Source organism: Erythrolamprus reginae, chromosome 3, assembly GCF_031021105.1.
Source record: "Erythrolamprus reginae isolate rEryReg1 chromosome 3, rEryReg1.hap1, whole genome shotgun sequence".
Taxonomy (NCBI): Eukaryota; Metazoa; Chordata; class Lepidosauria; order Squamata; family Dipsadidae; genus Erythrolamprus; species Erythrolamprus reginae.
Genome location: NC_091952.1, coordinates 235582933 through 235600463, shown reverse-complemented (window position 1 = coordinate 235600463; position 17531 = coordinate 235582933). Strand labels below are relative to the sequence as shown.

The window sequence follows — 17531 nt, the reverse complement described above, 5'->3', positions numbered from 1 at the left end:
AGTTAAAAGCTAATAAATCTGAACATCATTTTAAAAAAAGAATATAAATTGTTCTGCCGGGCTCTCTGGTAGGAGCCTCCCGAAAATTCAAGGGTACAAATTTCAGACACACACACATTTGAAAATTCAAAACAATGTTCTTTATCACAAAATTCAAAATAAACTAAGCACTCTTTTTGTATTGCAAGGAGCACTCATCCCAAAACAACCGGGTAGTCTGTACAATTTCCCTTAAGTAGTCATTAAGTACTTAGCTAGCAGCTGTGAAGAAACTTCATGCCCCTTCTTCTTCCAACAAAGTGAGACACACACACACTTGCTCTGCTTTGGTTTCGAAGGCGTGAAAAATCAACAAAGTCCAGAAAACAGCAACACACGATTCCTGAAGAACTGCGATCAGATACTCTTCCACAACGGCCAAACCCACACACTGCTATTTATAGCAGCAGCCCTAATTACTGGAGCCCCACCCAAACACAGGTGGTCTCTCTTATCTCCTGTAATATGTCCTTACTTGGTCTCTTCTACGCATAATTCTGCGCTTGCGTGGGTCCAAGATGTCTTCATCCAAATCAATGGAAGATAATGGAGATTGGCTTCCTGGGCTGTGTGCCAAGCCCCCCTCTTCCAAGTCACTCCCACCTTCTTCTTCATCCGAGGAAACTAAACTCTGAACTGACTCTGTCGGCAATAACACAGGCCTATGACATGTTGAAGTTTCCCCTGCATCCACCTCCACATTCCCTGGGGCAGGAGCTGGGCCAGAGACAACCACAGCATAAATCAGATTAAAATGCAAAATAACTATATTAACAAATTTAAAAACCCACATCATTTGCCCCTCAGGTCACTCATAATGTCTTATTTTTGCCAAGACCTGGAAATCACAGGAAGCACAGCCACCTTAGGTTTGAAAATCCATGTTATATAGTTTCTTAATAAGCAAAATTCACCTAGGTGAAAGATCATATTGAGACCTTGTCTATTTCTGTCACATCAGCCGAAATCCATGGACTTTCTGGAAATCTCTATAGCATTGTTATAAGCCTCAACAAGAATAAGGTTTAAAGGCAACCAAGACTTATTTTAATTACATTTCATTCAGTGAGTTGATCTGAGTGGTGTGGTGCCTTAGAGGAAGTCTGTGAGGTCAGGAGATCGTGTGTTTGATCCTAGATAGTGGCAGATATTTCTTTCTCTTGGTGCAAAATAAAATATTTGCTTTGAACTCTGCTTAGGTATCAGGAAGGGCATGTAGCCAGTAAACAATCAATTCTATCTGTGCCCCAACTCCACCCCAATGCAAGGGATTACAAGGTCACTAAAAAAAAAATCAATGTATTGATATAGCTATTATACATTGTTGTTGTATTTTTCTGCTTGATAATTTATCCCTTCTTCTCAAAGATTGAAGAAGAGCTGTGACCTCTTGATGGGGAGATGAAAGAGGGAATGTTGAAAATATTTCTTGAGGAAAGGATTTTTAACTTCACCATCAACAAAGATTTTCTCAAAACAATGTGATTTTAGAGTGGATCAATGTTTATATTATCTAGCCTTCAGGTTTATATTTATATTAAACCCCTTACTTGTATTTCCACCAAATGTTTTCATAAACATTTCTTCTTTTATGAGATAATAATCTGTACATCTTAAACACAGACATAATATTCAGGCTTTTCTTGTATTGATCTAACTATATTTCTTCTAAATGTGATGCATATTAGAAGGATAAGTGAAGTTACATATCCAACTCACAGAATCAATTCATATATCTTTGGTTCTTATTCCTCTGTTTATTGCATAAAACCTTTTCTTTTATTTCTTATTGTTGTCGAAGCATTTTGATAGCAGGAAAAGAAAAAAAATCAAATAATTTTTCTTCCTAGTGTCAATGTTATTTATTACATTACTGAAATATATGTATATGATTATAGAATACGCATCTTTTTCAGGTAGTTTTCATGAACATTTTTGAAATTTAGATTCTAATTTACATTAGAGAAGCATCATTAATCTCTTATTAATGACATACTTTGATAGAGATGTGTCTAAGGATCGGTGAGTTGAGTAGAAATTATGACACTGAACAAGGTATATGGCTCACATGGGTAAGATGCTAGGAGGGAGGTTAGCAAGCCCATGTTTGAAACTTGAGTCTCTGTCCTTTATCCAGTTCCTGCTGGAGACCTAATAAGAGTTTTCAGTGGGGTATCTCCTAGACAACAGTGATTTATTTATTTATTTTATTTATTTATTTATTTATTCAATTTTTAATGCCGCCCTTCTCCTTAGACTCAGGGCGGCTTACAACATGTTAGCAATAGCACTTCTTAACAGACCCAGGCTATTGCCCCCACAATCCGGGTCCTCATTTTACCCACCTCGGAAGGATGGAAGGCTGAGTCAACCTTGAGCCGGTGATGAGATTTGAACCGCTAACCTTCAGATCTACAGTCAGCTTCAGTAGCCTTCAGTACAGCACTCTACCTGCTGCGCCACCCCGGCTCTTTTTAATGTTATCAACTAATCTTTTCAATCTGTAAATGCCTTTGAACTTCGACACAAGTGCAAATAATAATAATAATGACATTGAATTTCAATCTGATATGATATCATGATAGTCTTTAAATTTATATAATATAGTTTTAGTTCTATCATTTTCTCATATTCAACCTGGCATACTTACTAATTTATCTGCTCTCTAACTTCTCAATTTCCCTTAGAGAAATATGAACTAGTTTAAGATGCTAATATTTTTATCCGCCAATTCAAAGTAAGACATACATTTAACAAGACTGATGAAATTACACTGATTTGTTATGAATGCAAATGAATGTTCTATCTTTATTTTCTTATCAGAGTATTATTCAATGTTGTTAGCTTCACAGTAAAGTTACCACTATATTATAACAAAAAAGATATCGTGGACAAAAATTTGCAAATAATTTGCTGACTTTCCCGCCCCCCCCCCCGCCCCCCCCCCCCAATTTGCAGTCTTGACAAGCTAAGCGTAACTGTCTCAAAGTTATTTCATGTTCCAATTGCATTTTTAATCTCTTTTGCAAGTTTTATTCATTTATATATATCTCTCTTTTTAATATGCCTGTTAATTCAGGCAAACATAATGGAGACTCTTTGGGGAGATGTTTTGATATAGCAGTTCTGTAGAAAATAACATAACGTTCAATTTTGTTATAAGAAGAGATTGGATTACTGCTATTGAGAAGCTGAAAGTAAATCCAGGAAGTTCTAGGACCTTTTCAAATTTTTCAAATTTTCAAATCCAGTGAAATGCCCAGTTAAATGATCACTCAGAGCATTTATTTTTAATAATTAATAAAACCCCTGAAACAATATTTTTGTACACTTTTAAACATCCTCGGGACCGATTGCTAAAAACTCAAATAAAAAAATTATCCAATTTTTTAAATTTTAAAGTGTGTAAAGTGGAAAAAAGGAGAAATCTTCTAAAAGAAATAATAAGATATATGTCCTCCCTCCCTCCCTCGGGTTTTTTTTAAAGGTATATAAACATACTGTATTTCATGTTTTGCACTTCAACTTTTAAATATTTCTTGCCCAAAATTCTCATAATTGTGGTCAAAATAGATCTGGAAACTAAAGGGGAAGTCAAAAGAGTGAATATGGACTCATGTGCTTGTTCCAGTCTAAACTGATTTGAGATGGCAAATTCAGTAGAATCCAATTGTCTCCAGATAACACTATATCAAAAAAACCCTCTACCTTTCAGGATGGTTATGAGAACACTTTATATTATGAGCATAAGAATTGCCCAAATTCACTAGCAGGGATAGCAAGATAATGAACTTCTCCCGAGGGAAGTTCACTTTCAAAAAGACATCTATTATCACATTCAGCATGTTTAAACACGTTTTTCAGCTGGCAAAAATAAAATCTGAAGAGACTTCAAATTGTATGATGATATCTAAATGGTTCAAAGATCAAGATTACTGGAAGCCAAAGTTGATTTATTTAATCAAGATTGAACTAAGATATATTTCCACAACATACTGGAAACTATTATAGACTTTTTGCTGATGCCCAGATTAAAATGTTAATCATTTATAGATTTGCATATGGATAAAGGATAGATTATGGGAAGAAAAAAAATACTTGTACGTAGTTTCATAGGAGAAAAGAATTATTAAATTTGTACATATGATGAAGATCAGAAGTTATGTACTGCACAATAGTAATGTTTTAGCATTGCCTTGTTTTTACAAAGTCCAACAGAGTGTTTGCATATCAATTAAACACATAGGTTTAGCTCTTAGACAATGGCATACAAACTGGAATTATTGGGTTTAAAAGGCATGCTAAGCTAAATCTGAACACTATTATGGTTAATGTATGAAACTAGCAGGAGTAGGTAAACCTATTCAGAATATAATATAATTTATGTCTTCATCAGCCTTCACTATTTTAGTTCCATTTGAATCTCTTGTAATAAAAACCTATTCTTATTTTGCCAGCTGAACAGCTTTCTTTTGAACTCTGTGTCAATGGCAAGATTTAAATAAAAACACTTGCATGCTGTGGCATTAGGATATTATACTCTTAAGTAAAGTCGTTAGTCAGCAGGTACCTATAAGATAGTTACTCTTAATAAGAAGTGTGTGTGAGAGAGAGAGAGAAAAAAAAGAGAGAGAGAGAGTCAAATACTGTCATGCAGTTACTCAATTATAGAAAACAAAAAAGATATTTGTAAGTAGTAATTTCTCCTGATTAGAGATTCTCCTTCTCTCCCCTCTCTCTCTTTCCCTCTCTCCTCCCCCTTCTCTTCCCACTGTTCCCTTTACCTCCCCCTCCTTCCTCCACAGCTGTCCCCTCCCTTATACTGCTTCTCTCTACTCTTCCCTTTCCCTCCGTTGCCCCCTTTCTGGTTATTATTTTCTTTCTTTTTTTCAAATGCTAGTACGCCATTAATATGAAGTTCTAGCTTTTAAAGGCTAGAGTGCTATAATCAACTTCTCTGCTTGATTTTTTAAAATAGCTTTATTTCATATCCAATTTACAGCTAATGGACTTTTTATTTTGTTTATGATTAGATTAACAGGAAGCTTTGTGCCGGATTTAATCGTTAGCATGAACAATCAGATGTGGCTGCATCTTCAGACGGATGAAAGTGTGGGCTCAGTTGGTTTCAAAGTTAACTACAAAGGTAACTGTAATCCCATTAGATATTCAACTAAAAAGGAACACAAATCTTGACTTTGCTTTGGAAATGATATTAGCATAAGTATTGTTTAAAATATTGTATATGGATGATGATGTTCGACCATTGTGTTCGAAGAGGATTTTGACATCTAATGGGTTGTGGACTGTATGCGATGGGTCCGCAGGTGGCTGGTAAGGCCTATATGGGCACAAAATGTTCTGCCACATGTTGGGCAGACATGCGTGGACGCCATTATCACAGCATTTGCATCTCTGGCTTTGCAATGTGCTCACTTCTCTTCTGCTATGAAAGTTCTTCTGGCCTTAGATGTCTGGCAGCTTTGATGGATCAGCATGCGCCATGTTGGTCGATATTGTGCCAGGGTTTCCCAGGAAGTGGGGTCGATATCAAGGGGCTTGAAGGAGGCATGAATACAGAATTCAAATGTTGTTTTTTTTAAAAAAAATAGAACACTTATAAGTCAATGTGAATGATTGCCTGGAAGGTGTTTGTTTGTTTCTTCCTTCCTTCCTTCCTTCCTTCCTTTCTTTCTTTCTTTTTTCTTCCTTCCTTCCTTCATTTCTTTTTCTTTTTTACAGTTTTTAACAGTGGAGCTTATCTTAAAATTCCCAATATAATGTTTGATTCCAGGTATGTCAGATGAAGAGTACACAGTCCTTTTTTCTTAAAAGGAATGAAGTCAAAGGCATTTTTATGCAGACTCAAAAAGCCATGCTATCAAATATTTATTTATTTTTCCCTTTTAAAGAATGATTCAGGAGCGGAGTTATAAACATTCTTGTAAGTGTCTTTTGCTTTTCTACATTATATATGTAGAGAGGAGAAAGAATCCTCCTGGATTTGTTTCTGAAAAGCGGGGTGAGTTATTGATCTTATGCAGTGTACCTGATTAATATTTCTCTTCAGTTGGTTGTAGAAATGTATCCTGGCAAAAGAGTGGAAAAGCTACAAGTTTGGATAATGACAAAACTGTCGGTAATACAATGCTCTAAGCAAACAGACTTGAAAACATGTTCCTGTAGTGAATCAAGGGAACATTACATACACTTGACTTCAGTCATTCTTTAAAAGATGAATACATTTTGTGTTTGAGTTTCTGTGGTATTCTTGTATCGTTGTAACAAAAACTGGAATTTGGCAAGTTCCCACTCCGCGGGGAGCAGAATGTAAAACTGCTAGAACTTTATATAAATATGTTTAGTGCAAGTTATGAAAAATATTTATGATAAATGATATATGCTACAAATGTAATAAAACCACCAAAGGGAATGAAGAATGCAAAAAATGCCACATGTGCTTAAATTATACCCACAATACCTGCCTGGAAATAAATAAAAATGTAGCCAATTTCCTACAAAACGCTCCCATATTTCTTTATTGCTGTCCATCATGTCTATCAATATTGGACAATCTAATTACCATGCCTGATAGATTCCAAATCTTGGAAACAACCATAAAATCACAAAAAAATACATAGATTCCATGGGAAGTGATCATAGAAGCACACATAGAAGCATGTTTCACATCTTTGGATAAAAAAATGCATTGATACTGATTTAATGACTTTGACATCATCAAGATGCAATTTTATTGCTTTGGGTTAGTTTTGATGGTCCTAAATGGTTTTTTCTGTTCGTTTATATTAAATTTGATCGATATAAGTCATCAAACTGAAAACCATGACATTGTGTCTGTAACATGATACCATAAAGTACAAACCAAACTGCAAAAACAACAACCAGAACAAAAATGTACTTCATATGGAAATTATGGAAACTAGTAACCAACCTATCTGGATTCAACTAACTTCGCAAGCTCCATCCCTGAGAATTTATGCTGCTGCAAGTCATTCCAGAAAAAGCAATATCTGCTTTAAGATATTGCATACAGATGTTCTATTATACATTATAAAGATATTGCACAGTTAAAATAGCTAATCAAAATTTTATAGGGGAAGATAATATATGCTGCCATTATTCGAATGACTACATGGAAAACATTATTTTTGAAGATTTTTAGTAGAACTAGATTGGTTTTGTTAAATTTCCATTTTGTTAAGCTTACTTGGTGAACTTGGAGATTTTTAAAATAATAATTCTGGGGTAATGCTCAAGTGTTGTCTTACAATTTTGTTTTTCCATGAAAAGTCAATATGTAATATTACTTATATCAAACTCATCTGTTTGAGAGACTCCCTGGAACAGATTGGAAGAAGGCAGAGGGGACCAATTTATATGAAACGGAAATGAGATTGAATGTACTAAAATAATAGAGGAGTTGAATACTACGCATTGCTAGTGCTATTTATTTTTACTCAATCACAATGTTTTATAATTATAAAGTCTTCGGAGAGGGGAGGCATACAAATCCAAAAATAAATAATAAATAAATAAATAAATAAATAAATAGTAAGTAAGTAAGTAAGTAAGTAAGTAAGTAAGTAAGTAAGTAAGTAAATAAGTAAATAAATAAATAAATAAATAAATAAATAAATAAATAAATAAATAAATAAATAAATAAATAAAACACTCCAAAATGAGATTTATGAAACTATCTCATCAGAGAACAAACACGTTACCCAAATTTGATTTAAGACTTTTTAATAATCTAAATATCATACATTGTAACATGGTTGCTGTTCACTGCACAGATGTATAACTCAAATCATGCAGATGCTTTTTTTATTGGAAATATCCAACGGTGTCATTATATAATCAGGCTAGGTTATTGGAATATATTCTTAGTTAATATATTACTTTGGTCTATGTTCCATGGCATTTGTGAATGTATTTTGTAAATAGATGCCTAGGGCATGTTTACCTATTCATAAAATTGATTGTTTAATTAATGTTCTACAAAGGAGATTTGAATATGTCACTCTCCACTTTATCTCACAGCTTTTTAATGAAGTTACAAAACAATGTAACAGACATAATTTTATAGTTAGAAAAAATGTTTGTAATAAAAGGACAGATATTCATATACTGTAACTCTCTGATCTTTCTGTTTTGGAGATAGCTCTGGATTTTAAATACAATACTAAAAAGAATATGCATGTTGTAATTAGACTAATACCTGCAAAATAGTTATATTACTACTAATCAGAATCTTACATTCATTTTTTTATAAAAAAATTATGTACAATTTAATCTACACTGAGAAAAGGATGGAAGCATTGTTACAAATAGCAGGCAACGTAAAGCAAAAATGATGTCATATATTATGGTGATTACAAATATTGAATTTGAATTATGTTAGCAAGTGTCAAAGTGTTGCCCAAATGGGATCCTAAAATATTTTGGTGATCCTGCTTATATTATAAACCACTGTTAAATATCCTATACAGAATGAGTTCCCCATCACCCAAGGGAAAAAGGGGGAATATTAGCTTGATATTTTGAATTAATTTTGAATTATTTTGCCAACATTCAGAAACAGAATGGCAGAAAACAACTAATGATCCACAACTAATTTAAATATTATAAATTTTAACAAAGAAATATTTAAAATTAATTACTTAATATTTTACTAAGGCTTATACATCCTTTCTATTTGTGTGATTGTTGGCAAGAATAACAGCATAGGATTTCTCCATGCATGTAAAATTCTCTCCAGATGATTGTTTGTTTGGTTGGTTGGTTGGTTGGTTGTTTGGTTGGTGGGTTGGATTCTTTCTTTCTTTCTTTCTTTCTTTCTTTCTTTCTTTCTTTCTTTCTCTCTCTCTCTTTCTCTCTCTCTCTCTCTCTCCCTCCCTCCCTTCCTTCTTTCTTCTCTCTCTCTCTCTCTCTCATTTATTTTGGAGAAGTATGAATTGCTCCGTTGGAATATACAGGTCTAGCCATTCTGGAATGGAAAATTGAAGCTCCAAATGTCTTGGGATAAAGGGATAGAATACATTTAAAAGAAGGACATAATACATATCAACACAAGGTCAAGTTTCGAAGCTGAATTTGAATATGTTTTAGATCGGGTCTGCTATAGAGAACAATAAATCCTAGGCAAACTGAATTACAGAGGCTCTATAAAGTACTTTTGGTAACTTCATGTCCTTTTCTATTTAATAATGTATATGATATCATTCAGTTGCTTCATAAAAGACTGTGGTTTAATTAGTTATATGTCATGATAGTGGATTATCAACTGTTGGTCTGGCTTTTTGAGAAAGGCAGAATGATTAATAATTTGTATAGAAAGGGACTATTTGTGATTCTGTACTGAATTATGTTTTTACTTCTATTATGCAGCGATGTATTCTATTACTTTATTATATATTAGTCTAGCCTTTGCTCTAAATCTAAATTATTTGCTCAAATTGCAATTTATGGTAAAATATGTGTTTTTTTCCAAATTAGACCTGCTGGAATAATAACCTAGAGAAATGACTACATTTACAGATTCCTGGCTTGCAACTGGGATTAACTGCATTCATCTGTGTTGGTTGTCAGAAATATATCTGCTGCGTATAATATAGAATGTGGGTTGCAGATATAATATACAACACAAAATGAAAACATTCAGGTGGACATAGATATGATTCATAGCTGCAGATGTTCTCATTCGTTTAGAACGATGAAACATTGAAGGCTGGTTAAACTGAGATTTGGAGAAAATTAAGGAAGAATAAAACAATATGACCCTTTGAGACACATCTATCTACTTTCTCTTTGAAATGCAGCTCCATAAAACATATTATAAAAATTGAAGTTGAATGATGGACCTGAAAAATTATCTCTCTCCATTTTTTTCACATTTCACAAGAAAGTAGATTTCTACAGTATTTTCCCCCTTTCTTTCCTTGATATAGTGAAAGTTATTCAGAAATGAATAAAATCTTCAACCTGTTTTAGAGTTTCATATTGGGAATCTTTCAAAGTTTCTGCAATTAATGCATAAAAGTTATTTAAATCAACCCAGCAATAGTTTCCAAGTTGCATTTTAATCATTTTTCCTATTAAATTTAAACCTGAGTGTCTGTGAATGTCATAATTATCAATCAAACAAGAAATAATTGACACAGATATAAATGGGTTCTGATGGTTTTATAATATCATTCAGAATTATCATGAATTTCATGCATTCCCCCCCTATTCTTTAATTTTAGAACAAAGATGATAAAGAATATAAATATTGAAGATTATCCAGTTAATTGTTTTTATTATTATGAGCTGTCTGTGGACACTTTAGAGAAATAATAATAATGAACGGGTACAAGAATGGTGGAAAGTCTTAAGCATAAAACGTATCAGGAAAGACTGAACTCAATCTGTATAGTCTGGAGGACAGAAGAAAAAGGGGCGACATGATCGAAACATTTAAATATGTTAAAGGGTTAAATAAGGTTCAGGAGGGGAGTGTTTTTAATAGGAAAGTGAACACAAGAACAAGGGGACACACTCTGAAGTTAGTTGGGGGAAAGATCAAAAGCAACGTGAGAAAATATTATTTCACTGAAAGAGTAGTAGATCCTTGGAACAAACTTCCAGCAGACGTGGTTGGGAAATCCACAGTAACTGAATTTAAACATGCCTGGGATAAACATATATCCATTGTAAGATAAAATACAGGAAGTAGTATAAGGGCAGACTAGATGGACCATGAGGTCTTATGCATAAAGCTAGTTGGGTGAGTTGAGGCCATTCATGTCATCTCATCCCATGAAAGAATACAAGAGCAAAACATCTATGAAAAACCTTGCCAAGAAAATTGGCAGGAAAGGCATAAAAAACCCCTCCAGTGGGCTACATTCCCTATAATCACTCCCATGTCTCATGTTACTAATACAACCACCACATATGGATCTGTGTCTACTACAAATAGACCTTCAGTTATGACCACTCATTCACCATCCATTCAACATGAACAAGGGAATTTCTGACCAGTTTGAAAAGTTGAATCCATCACAACATCCTCCCAGTCACGTGATTATGATCTGGGATGTCCAGATCACAATCTCAATATTGCAGTGAAATGCAATAACATGATTGCAACCTTTGCAACCTTTCCTGCTGGATTCTCAGAAGCAAACTCAGTGGGGAATCCATCAGTGAAGGTTGCATGCTGTCCTTGTAAATCATTACTGTTGCTTCAGTGCCTGCCTGCACCTCCTTCTACATTCCTTATCTGACACTTCCACCTCTTTCCGCTTAATGATCTCCATTCCCTGGGATTATAATGGAAACAAGGACTGCCAGGAGTGCTTTTGCTAAGTAATACTTTAAAATCACATCACTTAGTCGCAGCAAAACTAGCCCCAGTTGTTATTATAACCTGAGTACTAGCTGTAATTCATGATACTTATAAAAGAAATAAAAGAAACAGATTTTTCAGCTTTGGTGAATTCTCCCAGCAAATATTTAAGAACATCCTATTGACACAACCTAGATGAGATCATGAACAAGCCAGGGATACTATTATGAATAATCCTGACTATGTGAACTGGGTGAGATCATGTAGATATGACCATATAGGAGTGGCCTCTCTATATATAAAAGAGAGAGAGAGAGAGAGAAACAGAATGGAAGGGAGGGAGGGAGGGAGAGAGAGAGAGAGAGAGTCTAATAACTATAAACAATTCCTTTAAGGGCTAATTTGTTTACTTCTTGTTTCTTTGTTTAGGCTGCTATCTAAAGTCCTTCCATTTTGTTTCTTTCGTACAGACATTCCTTAAAATTTCAGTGAAATCAATCTCACTCTTTTAGAATAGTATTTTTTTTATGTGAGCTAAAAAAGACAGATGCCCACATGTTCTTAGTAGTAGCAAGCTCAAATTATTGTCTGTGTTAGGTTTGTGAAGCCCATGTCAATCAAAGCCATATACAATAGTTATAAAAGGACTGGATTTCCTACAAGAATGAAGCTCTCCTTTTTCCCGCCTTCCTTCTTTGGGGCCCAGCAGGAGAGCGCTGGCAACAGCAGCATTGGGCAGTAGCCGGGGGGGCAGCTGCGAGTGGGAGCTCCAGGTTGGAGGCACCGGCAGCACCCCGCCCAGCTGGAGCTTCCCTAGGAGCTTCGCGGCACACCTAACCATGTCTCACGGCACACTGGTTGAAAAACACTGCTCTAGACTATCCATGGCCAGTTCCTGTAACCATTCTTCATATGTTTTAGTCTCTAGTCTCCTGATCATCCTGTTTGTTCTTCTCTGTGCTTTTTATAAAGTCTCAACTTTTTGTTTTTATAATGTGGTGACTAAAACTGGATGCAGTATTCTAGGTGTGGTTTTACTAAAACTTGATAGAGTGGTATTAGTACATCACTTGATTTTGATCATATCCCTCTGTTAATGCACCCCTTCAATTAGAAAGGCAAGTTTATATTTCCGACAACTTTCTACCAGTTTTCAAACGAACACTCATTATTCAGCCAAGACTCTTTCTGGAAAGAACATAAATAAAAAAAGGAATAATAACAAAGAAGAAAAGGTCTCTAGTCTCCTCTGGCTATAAGTCAGTCCTGAATGATCACAATTCTCCACACCTGTTGAGTGATTCATTTCTGCTTGCTTTATTTAGAAAATGCACATGGCATCTAGTTTCTTATGTTAGGTGGCTTACACAAACATCAGTGATGTTCATTAAAATATTTTCTTTTTTAAAAAAAATGTAGAAAACATAAAAACTAAAGTAGCAGCATTAAATATCCTGGTAAAACATTGCTTTTGGGTTTGTTTATTTGTTTGTTTGTTTGTTTGTTTGTTTGTTTGTTTACTTACTTACTTACTTACTTACTTACTTACTTACTTACTTACTTACCGTATATACTCGAGTATAAGCCGACCCGAGTATAAGCCGAGGCACCAAATTTTGCCACAAAAACTGGGAAAACGTATTGACCCGAGTATAAGCCGAGGTTAGAAAATGCAGTGGCTACTGGTAACTTATAAAAATGGAAAACAATAAAATTACATTAATTGAGACATGTTTTAGAATATTTATTTTAAAGAAAACCAGTAAACTAGCTCTGTAAATTTAAAAGAGGGTAAACAAATTAACAATATTAACAATAAATTAAAAAGTAAAAAAAGTAGCTCGATCAGGAAGCTAAAACCTAAGAGTTAAAATCCTTCAAAACTGGATTCCTTCTCATCATTAATTGGATTTACATTATTGTTCTGTTTTTATATATGCTGTGAGCCACCCTGAGTCCTTGGAGAGGGATTGCATACAAATCCAATTAAATAAATAAACAAACAAACAAACAAACAAACAAATAAGTGTATCCAAAGAAGAGCTTCAGCATTAGCTGCTGTGAGGTTATCAGCATAGAAAACCAAATAGATAGATAGATAGATAGATAGATAGATAGATAGATAGATAGATAGATAGAAATAGATAGATAGATAGATATAGATAGAAAGATAGATAGACAGACAGATAGAAAAATAGATAGATAGATAGATAGATAGATAGATAGATAGATAGATAGATAGAAATAGATACAGATAGATAGATAGATAGATAGATAGATAGATAGATAGATAGATAGATAGATAGAAAGAAAAATAGTTAGATAGAAATAGATACAGATAGATGATAGATAGATAGATAGATAGATATAGATAGAAAGATAGACAGACAGACAGACAGATAGAAAAATAGATAGATAGATAGATAGATAGAAAGAAATAGATACAGATAGATAGATAGATAGATAGATAGATAGATAGATAGATAGAAAAATAGATAGATAGAAAAATAGATAGATAGAAAGATAGACAGATAGAAAAAGAATTCCTGTCTAGCTCTGCCTCATAACACATTATTAGATCCTATCCAAGCAAGGACAGCAACTACCACAAAATACCATTTTTTAAACAGTTTAAATCCTTTCAAAGGAGGGGGAGGAGAATCTGACAGCAGGGGGCCTTTTTAATCCGACTCACCATTGCAAATGGCTGCCTTCTTTGCTTGAGCTAGGGAGAGGAACTACGGCGTGCGAGAGGAGACAAAAGCTGGTGCCTCCTCGCTCTGGCTCAAGCAATGGCGCCCTCGTGTGGTGACTTTGTCAATGACCCGAGTATAAGCCGAGGCTGTGTTTTTCAGCCCATTTTTGGGGCTAAAAAACTCGGCTTATACTCGAGTATATACGGTATTCATTAGATTTGTATGCCGCCCCTCTCCGTAGACTCGGGGTGGCTCACAACACAATAAAACAGTTCATAACAAATCTAATAATTTCCAATTTAAAATATTTTTAAAAACCCATTATTAAGCAGACATACGTACAAACATACCATACATAAATTGTATAGGCCCGGGGGAGATATCTCAGTCCCCCCATGCCTGATGACTTAGGTGGGTTTTGAGGAGTTTACGAAACTATAGTAAAGAAGGAACTTGTTGAATTTCACTGGCAATTTATTTGATAATATAAACCTTTTCACAGAGAAAGCTGTATCTGTTGATGATATTTGTATCCAAAGGCATTAATAACTTGAATATGAGAGGTACATGGTATATACTGTAGCTCTGAATGTAGGTTGAATAATTGAAACAAAATAATATACACATGCTAAATTGGCATCTGGACAAGTTACATGCTTGCTAATTTAACACAGAGAACATTTTTAAATTTAAATGAATTTCATGTTTGGTATACTGATTGAAGAGTTCACAGCCAGGCAAATTGTCATATTCTTATCTATATTAATATAAAGAGGTGGAAAGTGAGAAGAAAATGTAAATAGAGATAATTTCTAAAATGGTCCTTGAGCTCACATAAACAGGAGATCCTCTTGTCTTTTAGATTGCAATGTCAAAGGGATTCTGAGGTAATCTTTTGAATCATGTGGTCAATAAACAGCTACCGTATTTTTCGCTCCATAAGACGCAGTTTTTTTCCTCCCAAAGTAGGATGAAAAATCAGCCACGTCTTATGGAGCGAAGATGCAGGCAGGGAGGGGGGAGGCGCTGGAGCAGAGGGGGGGCCGGCGATATACTCATCTGGAGACCGCCGCCTCTGTCGCCACCTCTCCTCTTCCCAACCCCGAAGAGAGCCGCGCCTTTCGGCCTCCGGAAGTGCTGGGCCGGGGGACGCCTCCACCGCCCAGGTTTAGGAGGCGGAGCGGCACCGGAGGAGCGTTGGCTGTTCCGAGCCTTTGGGAAGGCTACGGGAATCGCTTCAGGAGGCGGGGAGGTCTCGAAGCACCGTTCACCGTGTCTTCGCCTCCGCGCGCTGCCTCCGCCCGGCTGAAAACAAAACGGCTCCAAAAGTCGGCCAGGCTCCCGGGAGGCGGTGCGCGACTGTTTCCTCTTCGCTGCAGAGCCACACGGAGGCGAAGACACGGTGCCCGGCCACGCTCCGCCTCCCGGGAGCCCAGCCGATTTTTGGAGCCGTTTTGTTTTCAGCTGGGCTCCCGAGAGGCGGAGCATGGCCGGGCACCGTGTCTTCGCCTCCGCGCGCCGCCTCCGCCCGGCCGAAAACAAAACGGCTCCAAAAGTCGGCCGGGCTCCCGGGAGGCGGTGCGTGACTGTTTCCTCTTCGCTGCAGAGCTGCCGGGCAGAGGCGAAGACAACGGCGCCCTCCACTCTCTCTCTCCCTCTCTCTCTCTCTTTTTCTCTCTGTTGCCGGCGTGGTGAACGAGAGAGAAAGAGAGAGAGAAAGAAAGGAGGGGAGAAAGAATGAGAAAGAAAGCGAGAAAGTAAGCAAGAGAGAAAGACAGGGAAAGAAAGCAAGAGAAAGAGAAAGAGAGGGGGGAAGAAGGGGGAGGGAAAGACATAGAGGGAGGGAAGGAGGGAGAGAGAAAGAACAAAAAAGAGGGAGGAAGGAAGAGAGAAAGGAAGAGGGATGGAGAGAGAGGGAATGAAAGATGAAGGAAGGGAGAGAGAAAGGGGGAGGGAGAGAGAAAGGAGGGAGAAGGGGGTAGTTAGGGAGAGGGAAAAGGAAGGGCTTGGAGAAAGGCAGGGGGAAAGAAAGATAGAAAGGAAAGAGGGAGGGAGAGATAGAAAGGAAAAAGGGAGGGAGGAAAGAGGGAGAGATAGAAAGGAAAGAGGGAGGGAAAGATAGAAAGAAAAGAGGGAGGGAGAGATAGAAAGGAAAGTGGGAGGGAGGAAAGAGGGAGGAAGACATAGAAAGGATAGAATTATGGATGCAAGAACTTGCTCATGTGTGATAGCTACTTTTTGGCTCAAAATATTTTTGTTCTATTTTCCTCCTCTAAAATCTAGGTGCGTCTTATCAGCAGGTGCGTCTTATAGAGCGAAAAATACGGTATTTACTGGAATATATAATGCATAATTATGAGCTTTAGGTGACTATGGCACAAGTAATTTGCTATATGAGCCGAATAAAATTGTAGGAACAAGTATGAAAATCATTGGACAATATTCTGCGGTTTAAATATTATTTTTTTTCACTACTGCAATTGTACTTTATTTAGCCTTTTATAATTCACTGGGAGGTAATTTTTTTTAAAAAATTACAGGTACTAGGACATATCTTACTTATTTATTTTTCAGTTATTTCATTCTCACCTCCCCTGTCCCCCAAACTCCTCCTATACAAATATATTTCAGATCCCCAGGGCTCAAATCCTCAAACTATCTTCCAAGCTGTGACAAGGATATCTTCTTTTTTAAATGGATCTTAATATGTCTTACTAACAAAATAAATGGAATATAGCTGATAACAATTCTTATTTTCTCATGTGGCTTTCTTAGAGCAGGATAGGCAGTCTGCAATCTGTTATTTGTGTTTGTGGCCTTGGTCTAAGTCTTCCTTAGACAATTGATTCAGTCAAGTATCTTCTCTTTCAACCTGCTGAGTAGGAGAAGGGGGAAGAAGAGATGATATTTCCTCTTGACACCTTTTAATTCTATTCCAATTCAAAGTGGCTTCAGTGGAGTCCTTGATTCTCACTGAGTTTGTTTGTTTGGGTGCAGGCATTTTATTATTGCAATAGGTACATCAATGTAGAGAGTATGGGATTTGCTTCAGGAGTGAAATTCGGCAGGTTCTGAGAGGTTCTGGAGAACTGGTAGTGGAAATTTTGAGTTGTTTAGGGAATTGGCAAATATCATCTCTGACTGGCCCCAGAAGGGGTGGGAATGGAGATTTTGCATTACCTTTCCCCCAACAGTGGAGAGAAAATGGGGATTTTGCAGTATCCTTTCCCAGCCATGCCCACAGAACCGGTAGAGAAAAAAATAATAATTTCATCCCTGGTTTGCTTCCTGTTTATATACAGTATCTTTCTCTACTTGTATTGGGGAGGGAGGATTTCCCTCCTTGGTTGTTTTGTATTGTATTGTTTTCTGGTTGTTTCTCTGGTGTTAATCCCTGCTTATCTTGGTATTGACTGCTGGAAGTAGCATGTTATGGTCTTTCTGTT

The 17531-nt window shown here is 36.3% G+C and overlaps 1 protein-coding gene across 1 annotated transcript in view; it reads left to right on the top strand.

Annotated features, from left to right (window-relative positions):
• CSMD3 (CUB and Sushi multiple domains 3) overlaps positions 1-17531 on the top strand; it is a 615639-nt gene that overhangs the window by 293608 nt on the left and 304500 nt on the right. Inside the window, 1 exon segment of the mRNA XM_070748648.1 lies at positions 5073-5185. Within this exon segment, the coding sequence (XP_070604749.1) occupies positions 5073-5185 (113 nt within the window).